Below are 26,970 nucleotides of genomic sequence, written 5' to 3' on the forward strand. Positions count from 1 at the left end.
CTCTTTGATAGCCCTGTGAACGGTACACGTGTTACTGTGCTTCAATGCTGCACATTAATATATTTAAAGTAATTATATAATATCATAACCATGACGGTTTATTGAATTTTTGTTTACTGATGATTGGCTGAGCAGTTGTGGTACACAAGATTATATGTCCAATCCAGCCTCCGGAAATCAGCCCGGTTTCTCCTCATTTCTCGTTTTGGACTAGACGAACTCGAGCCTTTATATACACAGGTAAGTATTCTACTTCAAAAATATTGGTATAGCTGAAATGTGAAATTAGTTAATTTTCTTTTTAAATGCTGAAAAGCCTCTGTTTTGTCATTCATATTCTGTTTCAGACTTTGCATTTCACAATGCAGCGGGTAGCAGTAATAGGAGCTGGTGCTGCAGGACTATGTGCTGCTCGATACCTGTCAGCCGAGCCTGGCTCATTTGAACCAATTGTGTTTGAAAAAAGTGACCAGATTGGAGGTACTTGGGTTTATACTGAAGAGACTGGCAAAGATCAATATGGATTCCCTATTCATTCCAGCATGTATAAAAATCTCAAGTAAGTGGTGAAGGTTGTAGACGTCATGTACTTACATTTCAGGCGCGTATTAAGGGGGGCGGGGGGCGAAAGGGCGCGAACCCTCGGGTAAAAAACATATAAAAATAAGGGTCATGAGACGCTTCGGAATGTATTTAAAACAGCTAAAATCAAGTAGCTTCGGGGGGGGGGGGTTCTGCCCCTGGATCCAATCATGGCCTATAAGTCGTGCCACTGGACCTGACCCGTTAGGGGCCTTGCTCCGCTCGCTGCGTTCGAGGGGTGCACCGCTCAGTCCGACACGCCGCTAGTCCGACACGCCTCTAGTCCGATATGCCGCTAGTCCGACTACACAAATTCCCTATACTTAGGGTGCGTCAGTCCGAAAACGAAAAATTCAGACTAGCGCATTGGTTCACAGATTCGGACTACCGCAGATTTTTTTCAAATTTGGACTAGCGCAATGTTTTTTTTTATTTCGGACTAGCGCAGTGGTTTTCAATTTCGGACTAGCGCAGTGTTTTTATTTTTGGGCTAGCGGACTGATGCAGCGGCGTGTCGGTCTAGCGGAGTGTCGGACTAGCGCCGTGTCGGAGTAACGGCCTATTCCCTCGCTCGATACGCTTGACATTTGTCACAAAACAAGTCCTCCATCTTAGTAAAATAGCCCTGCGCACACCCCTCCAATTAACACGTGCCCATGAACCCATATTTTCTTCTTCATTTAATATATGGATAGATCTAGAATTAGCTTTAAAATCAGATAAGGGTGTATGTCACATCATAGGAGATGTGGTAAAATTGTACACTGATCTACTAGTCAGGGTCTGAATTCGAATGGGGTACACTCTACACTCTGCCAGTCCGACACGTCGCTAGTCCGAAAATGAAAAACACTGCGCCATTCCGAAACTGAACACCACTGCGCTGGTCAGAATCTGGAAAACACTCCTTCAGTCTGACACTGCGCTAGTCCGAATCTAAAGAACACTGAGCTAGTCCGAAACTGAAAACCATTGCGCTAGTCCGAATTTGAAAAACACTGCACTAGTCCGAATCTGAATTTGGGAAACACTGCGCTAGTCCGATATTCGGACTATAGCGCTATGGTTTTCAGTTTCGGACATCGACAGTGCAGTGTCGGACTGAAGAAGTGCTGTTCACATTCGGACTAGCGCAGTGTATTTCAGATTCGGACTAGTGGCGTGTCGGACTGAAAAAGTGTTTTCAGATTCGGACTAGGGGCGTGTCGGACTGTTGCAGTGGTTTTAATTTTCGGACAAGCGCATGCTTTTTTCCGGACTAGCGCAGTGTTTTTTATTTTCGGACTAACGCACCCCTATAGGGAATTTGTGTAGTCGGACTAGCGGCGTTAAGGATTAAGCGGCGCACCCCCTCCAAAGTGCTCTAGTTTTTTAATTTATTCCTTCACTCACACACGGAAAGGATGAGCTGGTGTTTTTTGTTTAGACACTACTAAATAAACATCAGGGTTGATGGATATTAAAAATTAACATCAAGGTTTATTTGATACTAACTCAAATCATGTGGGTAGATTTGTTGGTATAGCCACTTTTATAATTAAGATGTGGGTCCAAGAGGTAATTTTGACCATTTGTTAGGGGCATAGAAGGAGCAATTTTGTCCATACTTCCACAAGGTTAGTTTTAATTCCTATGAAATTTCAAGGCAATGATTATGAAACAGGTATAATTGAAGACCGAATTAAACAGACTAGTTTGCGTATGACGTCCTGTCAACCAGACCAAAATGCCGTACTGCGCAGGTTGGCAACCAATCACGACGCGTCTTTGCCCTGATGTCAGACGCAAACTAGTCTTTTTAATTCTGTCTTCAATAATATGATTTGATTGTTTTAAAGAGTTATGTTCTCTTTGTTAATAAAGTAGCTATATATGGTCATTTTAGATCTATATGAGGCATGTTGGGGGTAAATGTAAGTACATTAAGGGCATTTTAAAGTTTGGAGTCCCCTTCTTTAATAGAAAATGGAATTGAGTTCATTTTGCTTTTGGTTAGAGAAAATTCTACCGAGCAGTGTTTGGGAAAGCACGTTCACTTGGGTCTGTGTTTTTGGTTAAATATTGAAATAGTTCATAACTTGACAATAAATTTTATTTTGATACTCTCCCATTTTACTCTCCCCCGTAGCTCATAATTATTGTACAGTCTCTAATTGAATACCTGAGTGCCCAACTACACCAAAACTGTTTTTGAGATATTAAGAAAAACTTAATATTTGGAAAAGTTTTATAGGCAGAAAGTTTTCATCTTCAGGGGACCTTTAATACATGAACATACAATATTACATACATTCGAAATTATATGTGATGTTTCCATGCCAACGGTACAGGTCTTAATACGGGCTGGAGTTGGGCCCTTCTTCCACTAATATAGTGCAAGTGCCAGTTTCGTAAGCAGATATGTTATAAATAGCTACAGAAAGTTGGTAATTACCCATTAATTGCACAAGTAGAAGCATGTAATATGTTAGCACGAAAGTTTGTTGCAGTGAAAAGCAGATTTCATGGATGAACGAAATTCCTCTTTAACCCATATTTTTGGGTTTCGGTTTTAGTAAAAACATTTTAATAACATTAATTATCGGGTTAAGGTCATAAAAACGTTTTAAAACGTTTTGTATGAAAACACACTACAACAAAATATTCAAAATGTTATTGTAATATATTTTTTGCAAATATGTTTTTTGCAAATATTTTGTCAACACTTAAATAACATTGCGTTAGAATATTTGCAGTAAGTTTTCAAAAAAATGTTTTTGAATGTTATGAAAATGCTTTATACCCTTTATATGACCCGATATTTAAACTTTTTCTGGCAACATTTTCTAAATTTTTGCGAATAATGTCCAAAACGTTTTATGACTGCTGAGTATGGCAGCAGCTGGTGATATGTGAAAGCTTGTATTTGATTTGTCTATAATTATGTGCCATTTACGTATGAAGATTTTTCCCATCCTACGCCAAATTATGCAAATAATACAATTGACACATATGTTTCAAATCAGGCAACTCTCCAAGGTTCAAAATGATACCAAAATTATATGCACAGCACCAATACTTTTCAAGATATGGATAGTTTTGTAAATGATACCGCCAAATTGCTATTCTAAGAAATCGGCTAATTAGTTTCCAGCTTCACACAGATTATCATAGTTCAACTGTCAATTATTGATTAAATAAACCTCTTTTTAATAAGTACTTTCAAGGATTTGAATGTCCACTCAGTCTAAAGGTCAAATACCATGAAATTAAGAATTCTAAAATTTGAATATTTTATGCGAATATCATCTCTAAAGGCATATAACTCAAAAACATGCCTTGCGACTTGTTCCGGGTTTTGTTGGAGCTGGTCACATATAGGTTATGCTGATGTTGTTGATTTTAAGGTTGTCGACATGTGTGCCTAGCAGCTAAAATGTTCCCATTGATTTGTCCAAATAATGCAGTTGACATAATATGTTTCAAGTTTAACAACTCTCCATAGCCAGAATTGTTCAAAAGTTTAATATTCAGATGTTATTATTAGATTTGTTAAGCTGTTTATATTCTAAATTAATTAGCCTATAATATTTCTTTTAAGGTGGTGTAACGCTCAATTCAGGCTCTTGCCTTGTGTTACATCTCCGCCATCTTTTTTAAATTCTATTTTGCTGTTTTGTTAAATTTGCTGGCATGTATTTTGATATGATGGAAATAAATAAAATGTGTATGTATGTATGTTTAAACCTTTAAAAGGTAAATGTCTGCAGCATTCGATACTATTGATCATGTTTTGTTATTGCAACATTTTGAAAGCAATTTTGGGATTTCTGGTAAGGTTCTCCAATGGATGAGATCCTATTTAGAGAGTCGAGTGTACCAAGTTCAGAATTACTCTCATATGCATAAACTGGACACTGAGGTCCCTCAGGGCTCTGTACTGGGCCCGTTGGGTTTTATTTTATACACATCTCCTGTTGGTAATATCATACGTAAGTATGGACTTAGTTTCCATGTTTATGCTGATGACACTCAATTGTATATTTCTTTCGACCCTAGAATACCAGAGGCATGTCATACTGCTCTTTCAAAACTTGAACTGTGTATCACCGAACTCAGCAATTGGATGACTGTGAATAAATTAACACTCAATCACAGTAAAACTGAATTTTTCATTTCTGGAACCACCCAAGGACTGAACAAACTCTCTCCTGTTGAACTCAAAGTTGGTAATGAACGGATTAAACCCAGCACTTCCGTGCGCAATCTGGGGATGATTTTCGACGATCATATGGCCATGACTAAGCACATCAACAGTCTTATTTCTTCTGTCAACTTTCACTTACGGAACAGCCGTCGCATCGCTAAATATCTTAATCAGGACACAAAACATCATGTCGTTCGCTGTCTTATTCAGTTAGCATCCTGGACAACCGATTCTTTTGTTATGCAAGGCTCACTCAGTCATTTAATGAGGCAATACAAACGATCGAATTTGGTGTTGAAATGAGCTAAATTTTTAGTTACACCTTTTCGATGTAAAATTAATTTTCTCGGCCAAATGAAAAGCAATCATTTTCATTTTTTCAGTAAATGTCAGGAAAAATTGTAGTGCTTGATACTGTATTTTTTTTCAAATTCTAGTGTTAAACTTAGGCGTGAAATTTAGTCATTTAGTGTAAGATTTTCGATTTTGATAGGCTTAAACTCTGACCGCGAGCCTTTTTTTGGATCAACCTTTTAGCTTTTCAAAGTAAGATAGTTCGCTAATGAAGGATTTTCCCCAACTTTCTAACGCACATCACCGTGAGCGATATATCATAGTTTTGTCAGAATTTGCGTTTTCATTTCACCATTTTTACTGCCGGCTGACCATTTTTCAAAATCAACGAGTGAAATCTAAGGCTAATACTAGCATTGTGGATCGATATCCCTGGGTTTAATAGGAATACCGGCATGGCTACAGTGTTGCTAGAACTTCAATATTGCAAAGAAATTCCCAGGCCTATAGCGCTCCTACTGATCATGTTTTACCAGAACACTCAATTGGGGATTTGGGCTACCAAATCGCTGGTCGGGCAATTTGCTTTCAATGGAAAATTGACCTGGATAAACAACAAAGGAAATATCGACTATTTCTGCTGGTTGCTCTCGAGATAAAAGTACTGAGTTAGACATGTTCGGAGCATGAAGGGAAAAAGGGTAAAACAAAAACGGAAATTCTGACAAAACTATAATATATAGACCCACACGATGTGCTTTACAGAGGTGGGAAATATCTTTCTTTAGCAAATTATATTAGTTTGAGACGCTAAAAAATGAATTCCGTAAAAAGCTCGCGGGCGAAGGCCTATAAAAATCAAAAATATCACACTAAAAGACACAATTTGATGCTTAATTTTAACACCAGGATTTGTAAAAAAATGTATATCCAAGCACCAAGTTTTTAACTGACATTACTGAAGAAAAAAAATTGCTTTATATTTGACCGAGAAAATTAATTTTATAGCAAAAAGGTGTATCTCTGAATTGTGCTGATTTTAACATGTATCGATCGACTTTTAGCGCGACTAAGCATTTCTAAAGAATCGGTTGTCCAGGTTGCTAACTGTATTCTCTCGCGCCTGGACTATGGCAACGCACTCCTGTATGGAGCCAAATCAAAGGACCTGGACCGTTTACAATCTCTCCTAAACAAAGCCGCTAAACTTATTTTCTGTGCTGACAGACGTGATAGCCCATCACCTCTCCTGGACACTCTACATTGGCTGCCCATACTGGAGCGCATCAAATTCAAGATATGCATGTATGTTTTTAAATGTCTTCAGGGTAATGCACCAGTTTATCTCACAAACTTTCTCACTCATAAAGTCAAACCTGCTACAGGACCCATGACACGTTCATCTTCTGATACTACTCTTCTCACTGCTCATGTCGGGAAAAATCGCATTGGTGATAAATCGTTTTATGTTTCGGCACCCACACTCTGGAACAGCCTCCCAAGAACCATCAGGGAGGCATGCACACTGCCTAGTTTCAAGAAAGTTTTGAAGTCTCATTTTTATCCATCGTATTGACTCTTTTTTTTCTTTGTTTTTACGGCGCTTTGATCAAGTTGGAAAGGCGCCCTATTAAAGTTGATTATGTATGTATATATGTAAATAAAGAATAAAACTGAGATTTTATTGTAATTCAGGGTTTGCAAGAAATAAAAGTTCCCCTAAGACATTTTGGTATATTCCAAAAAACAATTTTTTTTAAAGTTTGGAACACAAACTGATTAGTTATGCATCAAGTGATTGGGTTTGTGTTGAAACAAGCCACTTACCACAATTTTGGCCAAACAAAGATGCATTTGAAAATTTTATAGGCTAAACTAAATTTTGAATTTATGGACAAAATTACTACACTGCTACCCTTACCCCTTAAATCTGTTTGCATATCGAAGTTCGTCTCACGTCTTGTTTGTTTGTCCTAGCCGTGTAAAACTACGCCAATATTCATGATAATGCAGAGAGCTGATACACGCATTGTAGGCGCTGGAATGAAATAGCATCTATCTTCATTTTACCTCATTTATTTGTTTGGCTTGAAATTAAAAGGGGACAATGTGATCAGTAGCTATCAGTGCAAATTTACATTGAAATATGAATCTATTCTTTATGCAAATCACACATTATTGCTTTAATTCTAGAGCACTTTAGTGTAACTATACTATACCGTGAAGGTCAAATTGGCTGGCTCTTGTGGACAGACATATGCTTTGTAAGATAAAGGTCACGGGTTCGATTTTGTACTTAACTCATTTGATTTTCTTTTAAAGAAGAGAAAGTGGAAGTTCCATATATTTTCAATTTGGAAGGTACGAGTCTGTTTAAAGGTCATATTACGGCTTTTGGGAGGGGGTGGGGTGGGTTGCGAGGCCGGCAGAGGAGGCACGTTCCCTAAATACATACTATATCAAGAAGTAAGCGCATAAATCATCAAGAGGAAACAAGTAATCTTAGAGCAAAACATAACAAAACTATATTCATCATGTTCAAAGAATATTATTATAAATACCATAATACAAAGTAAATTACAATGGATATAACTGCTCTTTCAATTTTATACTTTTTGAAAACGTAGTAATAGTAATATGTGACCGTCCACGTCGAAACGCTCGTAAAGTCGACCCCTGGTAAATGTTGTTTTCTTCCGTGTTTAGAAAATATATATCATAAGCTTTACAATGATATGTCATTTGACTTCAAACAATATCCAGAAGCGGAGTTATGGCTTGTTCAACTTTGCTCCTTCAGTAAAAGGGCACATTTTGGTGCTACATTGTTTCTCTGTTTCCACATCGCTGGTATTACATGTCAAATTGTCATAATTGGCGGTCACTTCAAATCATCCCCAAGTCAACGAGGTTCAGGAATGTCCTCTCAATGTTGATTGTTAGTTAACCCACCACTTGAACAGGATTTGGCCAAAGCAAACAAAGACTAGAGCTATTTACTAACTATATGGTCGAATCCAACGAAAAGTGTACACGGCATGTTCAGAGCCATAACTTAAAAGTATTAATCAATTGGCATTCGTTTTTGTATTGTGTTTATTCGCCTTGATCATACGCTTCGCGCCATATATAATAAGACCCCTTCTGTGAAAAACTTAGACACAGAGACCCCAAAACATGCTATTTTTACCCATTTTTTCACAATATTTCTTAAGGTATTTTTAAAAACATCTAAATCAGTTATGAAAAGAAGTCATTGGATTGAATCTAAATTGATTTCCTGAAAGGTGTGTATTCAAAGATTGCCTGCTCAATTTTTCACATATTTGTACATAATTATGAATTTTTGTGATAATTTTTTGAGTGGTATTTTTTACATTACCTACGAATACAATTTTTCATAGCACTAGATATATCTTTAAAAATGGAAATCACTAATAAATGCGCAATTGATACAAGCTTTGATATGTCCAATACTGAAATGCATTGCATTCGGACATCTTTATTATTGTGTTTAGCTGCCAGAAATTCTAAATGCCACAAAGGTAGGTTTGGTAAAAAATATGCATTACCTCCGAATACATGTTAAAAGCTGTGTCATTTCCACAAAGTGAGAGAATAGTAAACAATAGTTAAGCAATAGGTGCAGGGTAATACACTCTTTATTTCTACCAAGTTTCAATAGCCTGCGTTTAAATATTTCTGAGATGTCAACAATAAAAGCAAGTATTCGTAGGTAAATTTCGGTAACCGAATGTTACCTACGAATACAATATGACATCATGACAGTATTGTGAAACACCGCCATTCATGCCAATGCCCATATTGGTACATAACGAAGGCCTGTATGTTTGCTATCAAATCATATGTCAATGAAAGTTGCGAATTCACATACATGCCCACCATGCAAAACTGAATACGGCTTAATTGTTGAAAAATATGTACTGAAATAGACGACGGTCTGCTCATTTGAAAGAAAAATTAGATTCAAAGAAGATTAGAAGGGATAAATACTTGGATTTGTCAACTGTCATGTGTGCTTCATTTTAAATGTTTACCGACCTTCTGGTTTCTGAGTAATTTGTGTCCAAATTGATTTATTCGAAGGTAACTTTTGACGTTTTCGCTAAGGTTACCTACGAATACCATGGAAAAAACGACTGTTCTCATTGTCTCATGATCTAGACAACACAGTGATGGACCCTGGTATAAAGCTAATTGTAGTTGCCCTCAAACGAAAGGCCACGAGACGTAACTGACTCCAAGATGGACTTCACAAGTCTGCAATAACGGTTTTAAGCGATTTGTGTGCAATTAAGCAAATTAAAGTCACTTTAGTGCCTTTGTTTCTTACTTCAATCCTCTTTCAACCGCTGTGAACCGACATTATTAATACATGATAGGGTCTAAAGTATCAATAAACGCACATAAAGAAAATAATACATTCAAAGTGCTTTATAAAATGAAGTTTTGATTGCGATATCCACCAAAAGTCTAATTCTTACCTACACATACTGAAATGTTACTTACGAATACAGCATAATACATGACATGTGTAATGAAGTGTCCCTACCTATGGAAATTAATTGTCAAAACTTTAAGCGGTACCCCAGGACACTATTAAAAAACATAAAAGAATTCATTCAACAATTATTTATTATGTAAAATTGCTGATTAACTACTTGTATATCAAAATGAAGTAGTCAAAATCTTGCTAAAAGCATCAAAAAATGTTTGATCTAAGGTAATTGCATTTATTCATTTGGACGTACCATCTGAAAGAGATCTAAAACTACCATTTTATTAATTCATTACCATAATAGCAAAATTTAAACCTCTAAACTCAATATAGATATTGTTAAATCGCTCATGTTACCTACGAATACCCGGGTTTCTTCACCTTTTCATTCTATAAAGCGTTAGGTGTATGCGTATAATTCCTAATATTCTTGAAAACATATATCCTACTCGTTCTTATACAATGTGTAAATTGATTCATACTCATTTGATAAATAAAATACAGAAACTGACCTAAACTTCATTTTCAAAAATAAACTAGCATAAATTGACTAAGATCATATTGATCGCGTTATAAAAATAAAAACAAATATTTTCTGGTTGAGCTAGCATTTTCCTGACACCCTGTGGTCTACATTACACGAAAAAAGCGTTAATGGGAATATTCCATTTGTTTTAGGTTGATTAGTATTGCGATAGTGAAAGCATCCTAGTGGTATTCGTAGGTAACATTGGGTTTTGATATCACATTTACTATCACACGTCCTGGATTTATTTTTCAAGATTAGTAATGGCACTTTTGGTTCCTATAAGGCCAATATGTCATCAATCAATGGGCAAAAGGAAAAAATTGTGGAGACATTTTTATTTCGGACTTTTATTTTTGGCCCGTGGACACTTTTGGTTGGATTCGACCATATACATTAAAGTATAAGCTTATTATCCTCTTCAACAATAGGATTAAAGATTGGCGTTTGACTGACACTAAAATGAGATACATGTAGGACAAACATTAGGTAAATATGAATACAACGTTTATGCTCATTTTGAAATAATGTTTTAAAACTCGAAATACAATTTGCCGACTTTACGAGCGGTTTGAGATGGATGATCACATTATGTTCGTCAATGTTAATTTACCTTGCACTACACTGTCCTTGAGCGATTTCAACCTGAACTATATTTTGTTGAGCGATTAAAAACACATGTTTACAATCACTTTCTTCCGTGTCATTATGTCTAGAAAAGTTGTTTTTTTGCCTCGTGCTTAACATGCATTAACATTATCCGCCTTTTGTATATTTTTTGCTATCTTTTCACCACGAGGTTTATTTTTACGTTTTATTTGCGCTAAATTCGCCTAGCCTTTCGGGAATTACCAAAATATCTAGCTCAAAATGGTCAATTCGTCTGTCGCAACACATAGTGGCGTACGTTAAGGACAAAATACGTTCTCGAGAAAAATGTGTTTGAAAGATACCTAAACGGAGTCGATACTCCTCCACTGTGGTCTCTCATTTGTGAATTATTTTGATTTCTTTTAAACTTGAAATTTAAAGTTAAAATAGTAAACTGTATCTTTAATAGTTAAAAAAGAATAACAATTATAGGATATATAGCTAGCTCTAAACCTTACGTCAATATGTAAAACAGAAAATTTGGGAAAAAATCACTCTACGCCATTACGTGTTGCGACCGACGAATTGGCATGTACTGTGTGCATGTACTGCATGACGTTTCAATTTAGTAACTAATATTTGAATACTACTTAGGATTTGAAAATGAATTTGTCATATTGTACCATAATTCTCATGGAAGGCAATTAATTTTACGTAAGTGTTAATGATTTACCCCAGCAAGAGAAACTTCAAAAGTTCAAGTTCACTAACTGCATGGATTGAATAACATCTGAAAGTAACTACATGTATTAGATACTCTGCAATTTGTACCCGGTCTCTCCACCTTGTGCTGATCTTTCACTGGTCTCTCGATATATATATATATATATGGTCAATTCCAGCCAAAGCGGGCCAAAATTCTCTCTGGGGGCCATTTTGAAAATGTTTTCCTTTTCAATTCTAGACTTATCAAATGAGACGATCATGTCTAGTGAATCATCAGGTGGAAGTGCCATCGGATTGAAAAATAACTTTTCTTGCTAGACCAAATAAAGTGTTAAATGCGCATATGCATGTTACCCACGAATTCAAGCATTTTTCACCTGTTGTACGCCATAAAATTTCACTTTCTTTAATATCTATCAATATTTTATGTGTGACTCATATACACTAGAAATCGGTGAAGACTTTGAACGTAAAATAGAATTTTATTACATATATCTACAAAGAAATATTTTGGTTATTACAAATTTTAAGAAAGAACCAGGTGTACAGTTAAGATTGTGTCAATTCTTCGAACTCTTTCCAAAGTGGCTGTCATTTAACATTACTGTATTATTTCGAAAGATTAGAATAAATGCTTCATATAAATATAAAGTTAGATTTTGTATCTCGTCGCAGGATGAGGATCTCGGATGGATTCGTGGGTAACAGCGTCTGGAAAATAGCAATTCCTATTAATTTTTTTAAATAAAAAAAAAAAATACTTTTCCGTAAGTCAATAATTCAGGCTGCAATGGCACTAAAATGAATTTTAATCAAAATACAGACTACATGGAATATTTAGAATGGATCATTATGGCATTTTGAGTATAAAAATTTTGAGAATAATGAAGTTGCCAAATTCAAATAGACAGAGCAAACAGTTTTATATTATAGTTTTAATAAAATCATTCCATATTTTCATGCAGCAATATTCTATTAACTCGTGTTTGACAGTTCCTATGAACTAAAACACTATCAATACATTGTTAACTATAATTTAAGTAGGGATTCGTGGGTAACCAAAATGTTCGTGGGTAACACATATTTGAAGGTATGTATTGGTAAGCGGCAAAATAGAAAATATTACAGAAGGTTGGAAACCACCATGCGGTTATTCCTCCATTGTGTTTCAATGATTCCCGTTTCTCTAACCAATTGCATTTACCCAAAAAATGGTAATTTAAGATAATCAATCAAAACTTCATGATACAGCTTCAGTATACCTTCAAGAGGACGCTATTAAAGAGGACTGTTTTGGAACCTATTTCGCATGTTTTCAAAATGCTAAGATGCATAAGAAACATATAATTTACGAGTAAATCCTTGGATTCGTGGGTAACGCCGAATTCGTGGGTAAAGCTATAAGTACTATAGTACCGTTTGGGGTTTGCGTTTCTTAGGTGTATAAACTGTAAGTACTGTCAAAATTATAGCATACCCATGGCTTGAATATGTGCTGATTTAAACTTAAAATAAACAATCTCCTTATTTTTCAAGGTTAGCATCTATTCGGGATTCGTGGGTAACAAAAGTTTAAACCGTCGTAGATTCTTTTTAAAGCGGTGAACGTATTTTTACGATTTACAATTTTAAGCGCTTGTCAAACTAAATTCAGTGTCCAAAGTTATTAAATGTTAATTTAAGTTATGGCAATTATATTTGCTGGACTCGTGGGTAACAGTTGATACGTGGGTAACGTCAAATTTGATTTTATGGAATTTTATGGGTAAAACGTATTTGCATAAAATAATCACTTGGACCTCGGAATAATAGAACGAAACTTCGTTTCATGATATAGTCATTTATGGCATATTCACTTAACATTTTTCAGAACGATCATTTTATTTTTGATACGCGGGTAACAAAATTATTAGCCAAATTGACTTAATGGCCTCTAGAGTCCACAAACTTTGGTGGAATTCAATCGTTTTACATATGATGAGAGATCATGCAAACGTCTTTCTAACGGTAATAATTTCATTTTGATTGAAGGACATTCAATGACATATATGGTGCTTTATCTTTGAATTCGTGGGTAACGCCAATTCATTTAAGCTATCATAACTTGTCCCCTGGTATGACTTGCTAGTAAAGGCCTATATGCACAAAGAGAGCACATTGGACGTGACATGATATGCTCCATCAATAACGTGATTTATTTTATTAATGACATTTTAAAGTGGAAAGTTAACATAGAGAGAATTTTGTCCCGCTTTCGCTGGAATTGACCATATATGTAATGTATCAAACACACAATGTACTCTGACTTCCTTCAATCAGTGTCACAGACAAAATTGTACTGGAAATATCTCCAAAAGTTGTTTGGTTTGCCGTCGCAAATAGTAAAGGAGACAAGTAGAAAAAGGGGATCCCACCTGGGACACGAACCTAGGACCTCAACCTAGGCCTTAACCACTTGGCTACGTAAGCTTCATGATTAGGCTGGTTGATTGTTTTTGCTGGGAGGAGATATTTTTAAGTGACCGCTTATGGGTTCGAATTTCAACCAGCCTAATCATGAAGCTCCCGTGGCCAAGTGGTTAAGGCAAAGGTCTCATAAATTTGAGGTCCTGGGTTCGATTCCCAGGCGGGATCACTTAGTTTCTACTTGTCTCCTTTATTATTTGCGACGGCGAACCAGCACTTCCCTGTTATAAACAAGTAGGACCACTATGCAGTATTACTGTCTACCCACAGATATTGGTCTACCCCACCCACCAACCGCTCAAGTCCACTCACCGAGGCGCAGCCATCGCAGTACCTTAGAAGATCCAGTGATCCCTGAGTAAAATAAACCCAAGCAAATGACTAGTACAGAAAATGTAAGGCCAATCCCCGCCTGGTTAGACCATTCTGTAAAAATTAATCCCACTTCTAATACAGAGCTTGCCGAAGGCAAGCTACATTATTACTAGGTAAGCTACATAAGCATGATAAGTCACCAACCAGCACTTCCCTGTCACCAACAAGTAGGACCACTATGCAGTATTACTGTCTACCCACAGATATTGGTCTACTCCACCCACCAACCGCTCAAGTCCACTCACCGAGGCGCAGCCGAGGCCTTTGATATTTTACTGTACATTTTATTGCAGCCAGTAATGAGAATTTAATTGATGTTATTATTGCCAAATCTCAAAACAATTCAATCCCAACCTACGGCCGGTCTTTACTTTTCCTTTTTTTTTCCAATTGGATGGAAAATAGGTCGGCTTTGCATACTGCAGTTACTGTCCGTTTTCCTATACACAATACACAGTGCTCTCACCATTGACGCGTGACCTATACAAATGATGCATGTTGGAAGAATGGACACTTGCCTAGTTAACATCACTGTGTGAAAAATAACCAGCCAATATTTTATTTATTCTCTAAAACTTCTAGCAAATATATTTCTCTAACATGACCTAAAATTACAGCTAGGTTAGATGTTCAGAAATGGTCGCACTTTTGTAAAATATGAGTGAGGGCAAGGCATAGCTAGCCAACTCCCCGTGTTAATTGAATGGAGATTTGACCGAAAATATTGGTATCGGACCGCTCACTTCAGAAGGATGCCACAAAAAACCCGGTAAAAGCTACATTTAAACTATTCTAAATAGGTTCTAGAAAATATAGTTTTGTAACATGTCCTAAATTTTTAGCTAATTTAGATGTTTGGAGAGGTCGCACTTTTGTGTTTTAGGAAGGATATGTAAACGACAGATAACACCAAAAATATGAAGAAATTATTTCCAAACCGTGTTAAGTCAACAATCATTATGTTGCTCATTTTGAAGAATGCTGGTTAACAAAAAGCAGGTCTTTGTCTCATTTCGTGAACAAAGATACACATACCATTGTTTCCTTTCGTTTCCTTTATAATCGGTTTCCCAACTGAAGCTATAATACCAGCTTTATTGCGATGTCGCACATTGAAAACAGACACTTGTGCACAACCAGAGAAGATCTGATTTAATCAGTTGAGCTGCTTCAATGAGTGTTATCTTGGTTTAATAGCTTTTAATGGGGTTTAAGTCCTGCAAAGGTCGAGATGAATTCTACTGTAGACATGACTGCATCATGGGAGCAAAGGTACTGGTTTGTCAAATGGAAGTTGTTGGGTCTGACAATATTTAGCAACATTTGACTCATGATTTTTCACATTTATCGCTACTTTGTCAAATATTGAATAAAAAAACCTGGTCCCCAGCAAACACAAAACGTTTTCGACATCATTCGCAAAAGGTTATAAAAGGTTGTCAGAAAACGTTTAAATGTCGTGTTATATAAAGGGTATATTAAGAGTATAAAACGTTTGCATAACCTTAAAAAACATTTTTTGATAATCTACTGCTCAGCAAACAAAAATGTTTTACAGAAAACGTTTCGGGTTATATAAAGGGTATAAAAACGTTTTAATAACATTCCAAAAACATTCTTGAAAACTTGATACAAAAAATTCTAAACAGAATGTTATTTTGGGGTTGAAAAAAATATTTTGCACAAAATATTTTCAATAACGTTTTAAAAACGTTTTCATGACCTTTATATAACCCGACATTTAAATGTTATTAAAAGGTTTTGAAAAAATATTTTAAGAACATTTCTGTGTTTGCTGGGTTCAAACATTTGTTATTTATGTATTGACACAATATTTGGCAAAAATGTTTGCAAAAATAGTTTACAATAACATTTTTTGAAAACATGTAAAAATATTATTGTAGTGTGTTTTCATACAAAACGTTTTAAAACGTTATCATGACCTTTATATAACCCGACATTTTAATGTTATTAAAACGTTTTTACCTAAACCAAAAGCCAAAATATAACTTATTTAAAACGTTTTTAAAACGTTTTTGTGTTTGCTGGGTCTATGATAATTGCCTAGGTGAATAAGTGGTGTAATCAAAACTCTGCGGTCAACCACCGCTTCCGGGCGGTTCCGTCCAGTTGGAACCGGTTTCTATAATTCTATTGTTCTAAACAATGGAATGAGGTTCGACCGCCGGTAACCGCCTGTCAATCAATATGTTACCTCTTCAATACTTTTAATACTAACTTGACTGTTTCTTTTTTAATTTTATTCAGGACTAATCAATCCAAAGAAGTGATGGCTTTTCCAGATTTTCCATTTGATCCTTCTCTTCCATCATTTGTGACCCACAAGGATGTGTTAGGCTATCTGGAAAAATATGTTGCACAATTCAATCTATTACAATACATCAAGGTATGTTGAAGTCAATTATGTTGTTAACAAATATTGATTGATTAATATTAACCAAATTAAATAATTACTTAATGACTCAATGACTGTGATTTGTCCAAACGAGTCACATGAGAGCCCATTAGTCTGCAATAATGGGGCAGGCGTATTCTACAATAATGTCAAGCGTAAAATTTTTCCGCGATACTCGCTGTCACTAACGCTGTAAATACGCGTTCAACATTGAAGTAAGCAACTTAAAAAGTAATATGTTGAAGCCAATTATGTTGTTAATTAATTAATTAATTAATTAATTAATTAATTAATTAACCAAAAAATTATTATTTATTAGTGAAAGAAACTAGAATAATAAGGAGGGGAGAACTATTTAACTATGAATTTACTGCAATTCGCAGCATATTTCATAGACTTTTTGTTAAGTTACATATATTGTTTTACTTTTGAGTGTGATTTGTTTTTGATCTGACCAACTGATCTTACTGAGACATTTTTGTAGTTGAAATTAAATTCTAATCTATGGTGGTCAAACGTTGATTGCTCAAGGTACTACCATCATTCACGTGTTGCCAAAGTCACAGCTAGCTAGAGCAACTTGCAATTGAGTTGCCTCAAGAGTTTGATTACCATGATAGTTCTGGTATGCAAGCTACTGATATTTGACATAATATTGGCTAGTTACTTTCTTACAAGTACAGAATGAGAAATTCAGGAAAGTCATTCCAAGAAAAGTTTCGGATTTGGATTGAAAATTTTTGAGTTTGAAAGTAAATTTGTTATCCACATTAAAAAAGTATATGTGACGTGGTATATCAAAAAGGGACATTTTTGGGCAGGTTAACAATTTTGAGTGTTTTACATATCTTAAATACAGAGATATTTTGCTCCACAACGCCGTTTTCCCCAATGAAATCGGACATTTCTAATCGAAGATATTGAGTTCGTTAAGTTATGATATTATAAAATTGGAAATTGAGATATAAATTGGATTATTCTGAAATATACATTTTGTTAATTAGACTTTACTTTCTCATTTGACACCCTGTTCGTGAAAAACGAACAAGAATTGACCAAGATATGCGTCAATGATATTTGTGAATATTTTGGCATTTTTATCAAAAAATAATAATATACTGGTAACAAAAGTTATGTATATTATTGGGGCAAGGATTCCAATTACTACACTGAAATTTCAGTGACTTACGACAATTAAGCGGTTCAGTATATATGATAGGAAATGAGGTACATCCTAGCGGTACCTTATTTCTTATAATAAATAACGAACCGCTAGTCTTAGGTCACTGAAATTCCAGTGTAGTAATTGGATTCCTTGAACCTATAATATACATAACTTTTGTTACCAGTGTGTTATTAGTTTTTGAGAAAAATGCAAATATAGACATACATTTATCAAGGGCTGTAGTACCCCCTTAATGCACAAAATGTACTTTTGTTTCACAACATTGCCCTCAATTTGCTTGATCAGGTCAAACAATCATTTATCATCATTTTACCTGTTTATTTTCAGTTCGAAACTGTAGTTGAATGTGTAAAGCCTGTCACCAATGGGGAGAAGACGCTATGGGAGGTGACTGTAAGAGACTTGACTGACAAAGTAAACGGAAGCCAGACTAGCCTCTTTGATGCTGTTATAGTCTGCAATGGGTAAGACATTACAGCAACATGCCCCAGGCGCTACCACTAAGGAGGCGCCAAATCGGCCTCACTTAAAAAATTTTAACCTACCATTTGGCATGCATGAGCATGATTGCAATTTCATAATGTCTTGTTATTAAAAGACACCGCCTCTAAGATTCTCGGGTGGGGGTGGATGGGGGTGGGGGAGGGCGCCAATTTTGTTTCTTGCCCTAGGCGCTACCAACCCTAAGTACAGGGTAAGTAAAAAAAATGCAATAGAGCAAAGAATCGATATTTATGTAAGAACCACGTTGGACTTTACAATTAGAAAGTTTTTATAAATGCCACACTCAATACGCCACACTCAATACGTTGTGAAAAATGAAGTGAATCTCATCTACCGTTTAATTTTTATGAGTCCTTTTGCTACGATACCCAATTTCATTATTTGTCCACGAGGTACCATGTATTTTGAATGAGAGCACACAATGCACGATAAAGGCACCAGCTCTGAAACTGACTTTAACTTAAATAAGGTTGATTTTTGCGTTATTTCATTTTTTTTGTTCAAACAAACTTTCTAACATTACTTTAAGTCCTTCATACCTCACTCGACTTCAACTCCAGTTTTTTTAAATACCAATGTGTCCAACTTACTGGATATTTTATAATTCACTCCACTTCAATTTGCACACATTTCATTTCGACATTTGAAAATGTATGTTTTTGATTGAATAAACATCTTTAAAGTAAAGGTAAAATGAAAATAACAACAAATAATGTTTCTTTTCCTTAAACAAGACCAAGGAAAATAACAATCTGGGTGCTCAATTTTATTTCAATGCTAATGAGATTAAGAAAATAGCAGTTGTTCCAAATCTACCTTACACAGAGTGGGCTGACATTCAAATTTTAAATGTTTCTTGGACAAATATTAAAATTGGGTATCGCTATAAAATGTTTCATAAAAAAAGGGTAAATGCTAATTCCTTGGTTTTTTCACACAAAGTCACTAATGGATATATCATTTATAAAATGTTTTAAAACCTAAAAGGTTCGAATCGGTTCTTAAATAAAAATGGATTCTTTTCTCTATTGCACTTTTTTTGACTCACCCTGTATTAATGGAAGCACAAACTATGCGTGTGTATTTTATGGACAATTATGTGTTAGTGCAATATAAATAGTCAAGATATTACTTTTACCAATAACGAGCCTTTTTCCAAAAGACAATTGACACCTATGGCTGTTTAATTGGATTATATTGCCATATAGTAGGTATGCTAGGTGAATTCAAATTTACCATTAAACTGCATCATTTTATATATCAAATTGAAGCCCTTGAGTAAAGAAAGCCAAAACTTAAAACCTTTTTTTTTGTCATAGCACTTTCCGTAGCAAAGTAACATCTTGTCAAAGATTGACTTTTACAGACGCGTAGCCATAAATTTTTGTTTGGTTGGATCACCAATCTATGAAATAAAGATGAAAGGGGTGTCTGAGAAGATTTTGCCCCTAAGAATTGTGGTGGTTTTTTTTCTTCAAAACGAAGGCCGAATTAAAGTGTACTTTTTTACTCTATTAGTCTGTACAATTTTGTTGGAAAATATTTTAGATATTTTTTTTCATTATAATTACTTCAACAACAAAAACGTGCCATCAGTAAATTATTTTACCCAGCCAGTAAATTCAACCTGCCCATTGCCCAAAAATGAACACCCTGTAAATTATTTTGCTTGAAAATATTGGGCCCGCACCATATCATACCATACATATTTGATTTGATTAAGTTGCGTTACAAGTTTTTACAACTTCGACCCAGAATAAATATCAAAGAGTAGGAAGCTAACATAATTTTGAGCAATTTTCACACAAAACTTGAACACATTCATGGAGTATATAAAATTCGAGTTAAAATTTTGTTTCAAAATAAATTCACTTTACTGTAAATCAAGAGTCATGGGAAAAGTCCCTTGTTCAGACATTGATAACAACTCTAACAAAAGGTTCTCACTAGGGTTGTTCAACACAAAAAGAACCAACATATTATTGATAAGGCTGAAAGTTAAGACGTGTTACCTGTTCAGACTCATGTTCATGGTTTATTATTAATGTTCAAAGCAGATATAATGTACAAACAAACTGGAAATAGTTATGTGTGTAACCTATAATAAGTGTGAATTGTGGTGACAACATTTGTTTTGATACAATCTACAAAAAAAATGTTTCAAAACGTAAAAAGAGGCCATAATTTAAAAAATCTTTCCTTTCTGGCTTTTTACCCATTTTAAAACTTGGTCCCATTGGTCGGATCAATCCTGCTGATCTGAGTTGTGGCTACGCACCTGCTTTCCCCAAAACAGCATTTCGGTGTTTCTAGATCTTAGTCTCATGATGATAGCAGTTTTTGTTAATGGAAATGCTATCAAAATCCCTCTAAAATTCCATGTGCGATTGTCTTATCACCATAAAAAATCATATATGTGATGCGATCAAGCAAAATCAGTCGGAACTCGGAAATATTAAATTTTCAGTGTCTTGTAGGATAGTAAAACGCAGTTACAAAGCTGCATTTTGCAGAAAACCCCATTAAAATTGAACAACCAATTCCAAAGATATTACCAATAACAGAGTTTCCAAAACAGGAGGAAACAAAAGGAACCATTACCTTTGTTTAGCTATATCTTAAAATCAATATTCCCGAGTTCCGACTGATTTTGCTTGATCGCATCACATATTTTGGTCAAGTGAAGTATTGAAAACTTATTTATGTAGGTTTCCTTGACGAGCCTGTCCAATCTGTTCTTTTAAATTTCTATGTAAATATGTATTGTGTTTGGGCCCCGGTCTAGGCGAATTTGGCTGACTAGCAAACGTGTTAACTAAGGTTTGCCTCTCATACCTAAATATAGGCACTCTATGTACACAGGTTTATTCAAAGTACCGGTACTCAGTTAGCAGCCTGGACAACCGATTCTTTAGAAATGCTTAGTCGCGCTGAAAGTCGATCGATACATGTTAAAATCAGCACAATTCAGAGATACACCTTTTTGCTATGAAATTAATTTTCTCGGTCAAATATAAAGCAATATTTTTTTTTTTTTAGTAATGTCAGTTAAAAACTTGGTGCTTGGATATACATTTTTTTACAAATCCTGGTGTTAAAATTAAGCATCAAATTGTGTCTTTTAGTGTGATATTTTGATTTTATAGGCCTTCAGTTCGCACGCGAGCTTTTTACGGAATTCATTTTTAGCGTCTCAAACTAATATAGTTTGCTAAAGAAAGATATTTCCCACCTCTGTAAAGCACATCGTGTGGGTCTATATATTATAGTTTTGTTAGAATGTCCGTTTTTATTTTACCCTTTTTCCCTTCATACTCGGAAATGTCTAACTCAGTACTTTTATCTCGAGAGCAACCAACAGAAATAGTCGATATTTCCTTTGTTGTTTATCCAGGTCAATTTTCCATTGAAAGCAAATTGCCCGACCAGCGATTTGGTAGCCCAAATCCCCAATTGAGTGTTCTGGTTAAACATGATCAGTAGGAGCGCTATAGGCCTGGGAATTTCTTTGCTATATTGAAGTTCTAGCAACACTGTAGCCATGCCGGTATTCCTATTAAACCCAGGGATATCGATCCACAATGCTAGTATTAGCCTTAGATTTCACTCGTTGATTTTGAAAAATGGTCAGCCGGCAGTTAAAATAGTGAAATGAAAACGCAAATTCTGACAAAACTATGATATATCGCTCACGGTGATGTGCGTTAGAAAGTTGGGAAAAATCCTTCATTAGCGAACTATCTTACTTTGAAAAGCTAAAAGGTTGATCCAAAAAAGGCTCGCGGACAGAGTTTAAGCCTATCAAAATCGAAAATCTTACACTAAATGACTAAATTTCACGCCTAAGTTTAACACTAGAATTTGAAAAAAATACAGTATCAAGCACTACAATTTTTTCTGACATTTACTGAAAAATGAAAATGATTACATTTCATGTGGCCGAGAAAATTAATTTTACATCGAAAAGGTGTAACTAAAAATTTAGCTCATTTCAACACCAAATTCGATCGTTTGTATTGCCTCATTAAATGACTGAGTGAGCCTTGCCAAACAAAAGAATCGGTTGTGCAGGCTGCTAACTGTACTTAGCATCAAGACAACTACACACAATTTAGAGTTTAGCCTGTCACAAAGTACCTTCTAATTAAAGCCATATGTACAGCGACGCAATCAATATATTCATCCTACTGTTTTTGGCAAAGGGGAAGGAAAGAAGAAGGCCATGTGTTTTGAATTGGTAGATTTTTCGGTACTCAAAATTTCCAACTGTTTTCCTCTTTGAAAATGCACGTTTTTTGATACAAATATAATTGTTTGTTAACTAAACCCATAAATACAAGAAAAGTATACATTTCCTGACAGGAAATTAAACAGGGAATCCAAAAATTATTTTAGTTTCCCAGTAGGAAGATTGGTTACGGAGGTAGTGGAAGTTGAATAGCAACATTTTCCATAAAAAATGTTCTATCTTCAGTGAGATATATTTACATATTATACCCTATGCTGAAAAGAACATCATATTTGAGTTCCTTGGCTCAAGAGCTTTAAACAAATGTATACTTTTATTGTGATACCTGCTACAGGTTTCACTGTGTGCGAACATATTTGAAACACTCATTTGAGGCATTCCGAATGGGGATTTACACACAAACAGTGCAATTTAAGGCATTTTCTGTAATCAAGTGATTTGCACTAGAAATTCACTAAATTTTAGGACAGAGTTAACTTTTTTAGTTTCTAAATAATTGTTCTTAAGTCTTTACAACATAAAACCAATTAAAAGAAGCAAATATATCAATATACCCCAATTTTTTTGAAATTTTTAGTGAAATTTACATATCAATCCTCCATATCAATCCTCGGCTCCACCCTGTCAAATTTTCACTTAAATCAAACTTGAGAATGGTAAATGCTACATAAAATGTTATGGTATCAATACAAAGGTCTCATCAAAAGCTTTAAATTGATAGGTAATTTGTCTAGGTAGCTGACACTCTTGAATTAAAAATAATAATAATGAGCACAAAAAATCTCGCACATAAGTACTGCTCCACCCTATTGGTATACCCAGTTTAAAACGCATGGCCAGAAGAGGAAGATTTAGCTAAATTCTTTCGCGGAGGGAGTATGAGTTTTAAATAGAATACACAACTGGGTAACTTCCATTTAAAATACTCACTCCAGTTTGCTGAAGATATTGGTAAAACCATAACACAGAGGGAGCATGGATTTCAAAATAATTATCCCTGACCAGTTACATTTGAAAAACATACTCCCCCTGTGGAAGATATTTCCCAATTCTTCCACAGGGGGAGTGTGAATTTCAATTGGAATAGCCAAATGTGATGGTGAGTGGAAGTTTATAGCACTATGGGCTCTGGAAGTATATCAGCGATTCGTCTAAGGATGTGGATTTGCCGTGTGGAATCTGGCCTGGTTTTTTCTTGTTATTGGTTCTACAGCCTGTCTCAAAAAAATTGTGCAAGTGAAAAGCGCCCTCTTTAGCAATTAGAAAATACCGTTATGACCGTCATTATGAACGTCAAGGGCATAGTCTTAGCTCTCAAATACCGTTTGTTCTGTTCAATTTGCTTGTTTTAATCTCGAGATATGTTTAGTTAACAACGAAAGGGGAAAATCACATTTGTGCCACTTTTACTAGGGTAGAGGGATGTACATGTAAATCAATGATAGCATCAAGTTTATCAAGAGTTCCTTCGTGAAATCAAAAGAATGCATCAATTACACAACAATACAAATTTGTTTTTACTGTTTTTACTGTGGTATCATGATACAGGTATTAAATGATTCTTTTTTCCACTTAAAACATATTAAAAGATAAGTAAATATTTCACATTCTGCTGTAGAATTAAATACAAGTGCATGTCAATGATTTTATCATGGTAAATACAGTTCTCTTTGTCACTCAAGACATATTAAAAGACAAATAAATATTGCACGCTTATAGGTTAATGAACGCGTATTACTTGTTGGGAGAGAAATTAGACAAAATAATTCACACGCGCTGAATTGTTGATGCGTCTAATGCACGAGCCGGGTGCACGAGACCCGAAGGGGGAGTGCATTAGACGCATCAACATCAGCTATCATTGATTTACATGTATAGCCGTCTTCCCTGGTAAAAGTGGCACAATCGTGATTTTACCCTTTCGTTGTTACCTAAACATATCTCGAGATTAAAACAAAGCAAATTGAACAGGACAAACGGTATTTGAGAGCTAAGACTACGCCCTTAAGTTGAAGTAAGCATCATGTCACAACGGTATTGTCTAATCGCCAAAGAGGGCGCTTTTCACTTGCACAATTTTTTTTGAGACAGGCTGTATATGCTCTCTGATTCTCATCAGCAATATCCTGTTGTATACTTTCATTAATACATCAGAGTGATCTCTCTATAGCTAGTCATGATGCTGAGGTCTCCTCTCTTTCCATTCAAAGTCCATTCAAAGTGGGGTTTGATTCACCATTAATTACAACATATTTTTTTCACTGCTATGCATTTCAGAGATGTCCCCTGAACACCATTCAAAAGTATACTAAAATATAATTGGGGGAAAGGTAGTGTTTGGCGAGAAAAGGTCATACAGGGGTCAAATTTCAAAATTAATCCAATCATCTTTAAACACTATACCAAAGTATTTCTCAAGTCACAAGGATTCAGAAAAAAAAATAGTTGGCCATATCTGTAATGTACGGTTTTTGAGTTATAAGCCAAAAAGTGAAAGGCCAAAATGTCGAAAACTAAAAATTATCTGTTTTTAACCAAAATGGTCTTAAATTGTTTTCATTGAAATAATATCTGCACTGTTTTGGATGTTTAATTAATGTTCTTTTACCCTGGTACCTAGGTGACGAAACATCCAAGATATGGCAAGCTATTCTTAATTTGGAATGTTTTTCAAGGACGAACAAATTGAGGCCATTTTTGAAGAGATTGGAGCATATTTTGAACTTTTTAAAGTTTTGTGTCATGTTATTTGCATATTTATGAATATTAATGAGCTGCTCTGAATATTTTGCCTACATTTTCATTAATCCACTCTGCAGCTTAAACGCAATAACCGATCAACTTCAAACTTGATTTGGTGGTTGGATATGGTAGCCTGGTGTGCTGTATAGTTTTGTCTCATGTAATTTGCACATTTATTAATATTTAATGAGTTGATTTGCATATTTTGCCTACATTTTCAATAAACCCCTCCGTAGCTTAAACGCAATAACCGATCAACTTCAAACTTGGTTTGGTGGTTGGATATTTTGACCTGATGTGCTGTATAGTTTTGTGTCATGTTATTTGCATATTTATTAATATTAATGAGTTGATTTGAGTATTTTGCCAACATTTTCATTAATCCACTCTGTAGCTTAAACGCATTAACCGATCAACTTTTAACTTGGTATTGTGATAGCATATGGTGCCCTGATGTGCTGTATAGTCTTTGGTCATGTTATTTGCACATTTAGGAATAATAATGAGATGATTTGCATATTATTTGTGTTTACAAACCTTTGTTATTTATACAACTATATGTAGAGGCCACTTTAATTACGAACTGCGTGATTCTAGTATTATGTTAATATATTTAATCATATATTTGATTAAAACAGAAAAAAATATCAAACATTGTCAAGTGCAAGCTTTTTTGAACACTCTTTATCTCTTTATCAAAGACCTTCAATACTTCATCAATTTATATGATGGCTTTTAAAAACATTATATCACTAATTATTGACATCTTTGATAAATTGCAGGCATTACTCTGTCCCCAAAATACCAAAGCTGAAAGGTCAAGACACTTTTACCGGCACCATCCTCCACAGTCACAACTACCGTAAACCGGAGGATTTCAAAGATTCGACCGTAGTATGTCTAGGAGCCGGTTCCTCGGGACAGGACATTGTACAGGACATGCATCCACATGCCAAGATGGTGTACCTGAGCCATTGGGGAGAAATTCTGCCAAGTGAGTTTCCTACGAATGTTATACAAGTACCAGCCATAGATTACCTCAGTGGTAACATGGTGGTATTCACAGATGGACAGAGTTGCGAAGCAGACACTGTTATGTTATGTACGGGATATGAGTACAGTTTCCCATTTCTAACCAAAGAATGTCGGGTGACAGTAAGTGAGGACCAGATAGTATCCCCGTTGTATAAACATCTGATCCACGCAGAATTTCCAAGCCTCTCTTTTATTGGTATACCCATCCGCATTCTGCCCTTCCCACAATTTAGCCTGCAGGCAAGATTAATTATAGCTATACTTGAAGGATCATTCAAACTCCCAAGCAAGGAGGAGATTGAAGTGGATAACAAATCTGATTTACAGAGACGCCTTGACGTGGGTTGGCCCCGTAGATACGCACATGTTTTTGGGCAATTTCAATGGGAGTATAACAACCAAATAGCTGAGCTAGCAGGCTTACCCCCTCCCAAACCAGTTATAGAGAACTTGCATACAGAAATTTGCTGCCATAGACGTAATAACGTGTGCCATTATAAGAAACTGAATTATGAAATTGTTGATGAAAAGAACTGGCGTCAGATTAATGGACATAGCAATGGCAATGTTTAA

The 26,970-nt window shown here is 35.4% G+C and overlaps 1 protein-coding gene across 1 annotated transcript; it reads left to right on the forward strand.

Moving 5' to 3' along the window:
* Nucleotides 1–362: 362 nt before the first annotated feature.
* LOC140157852 (uncharacterized) lies at nt 363–26,970 on the forward strand. The gene is made up of 4 exons (XM_072181100.1): nt 363–559; nt 16,534–16,672; nt 18,195–18,331; nt 26,145–26,970. Exons 1-4 carry the CDS (start codon nt 363–365, stop codon nt 26,968–26,970), a joined length of 1,299 nt encoding a protein of 432 aa, XP_072037201.1.

The sequence above is a fragment of the Amphiura filiformis genome, chromosome 7, assembly GCF_039555335.1.
Source record: "Amphiura filiformis chromosome 7, Afil_fr2py, whole genome shotgun sequence".
In the NCBI taxonomy this organism is placed as follows: Eukaryota; Metazoa; Echinodermata; class Ophiuroidea; order Amphilepidida; family Amphiuridae; genus Amphiura; species Amphiura filiformis.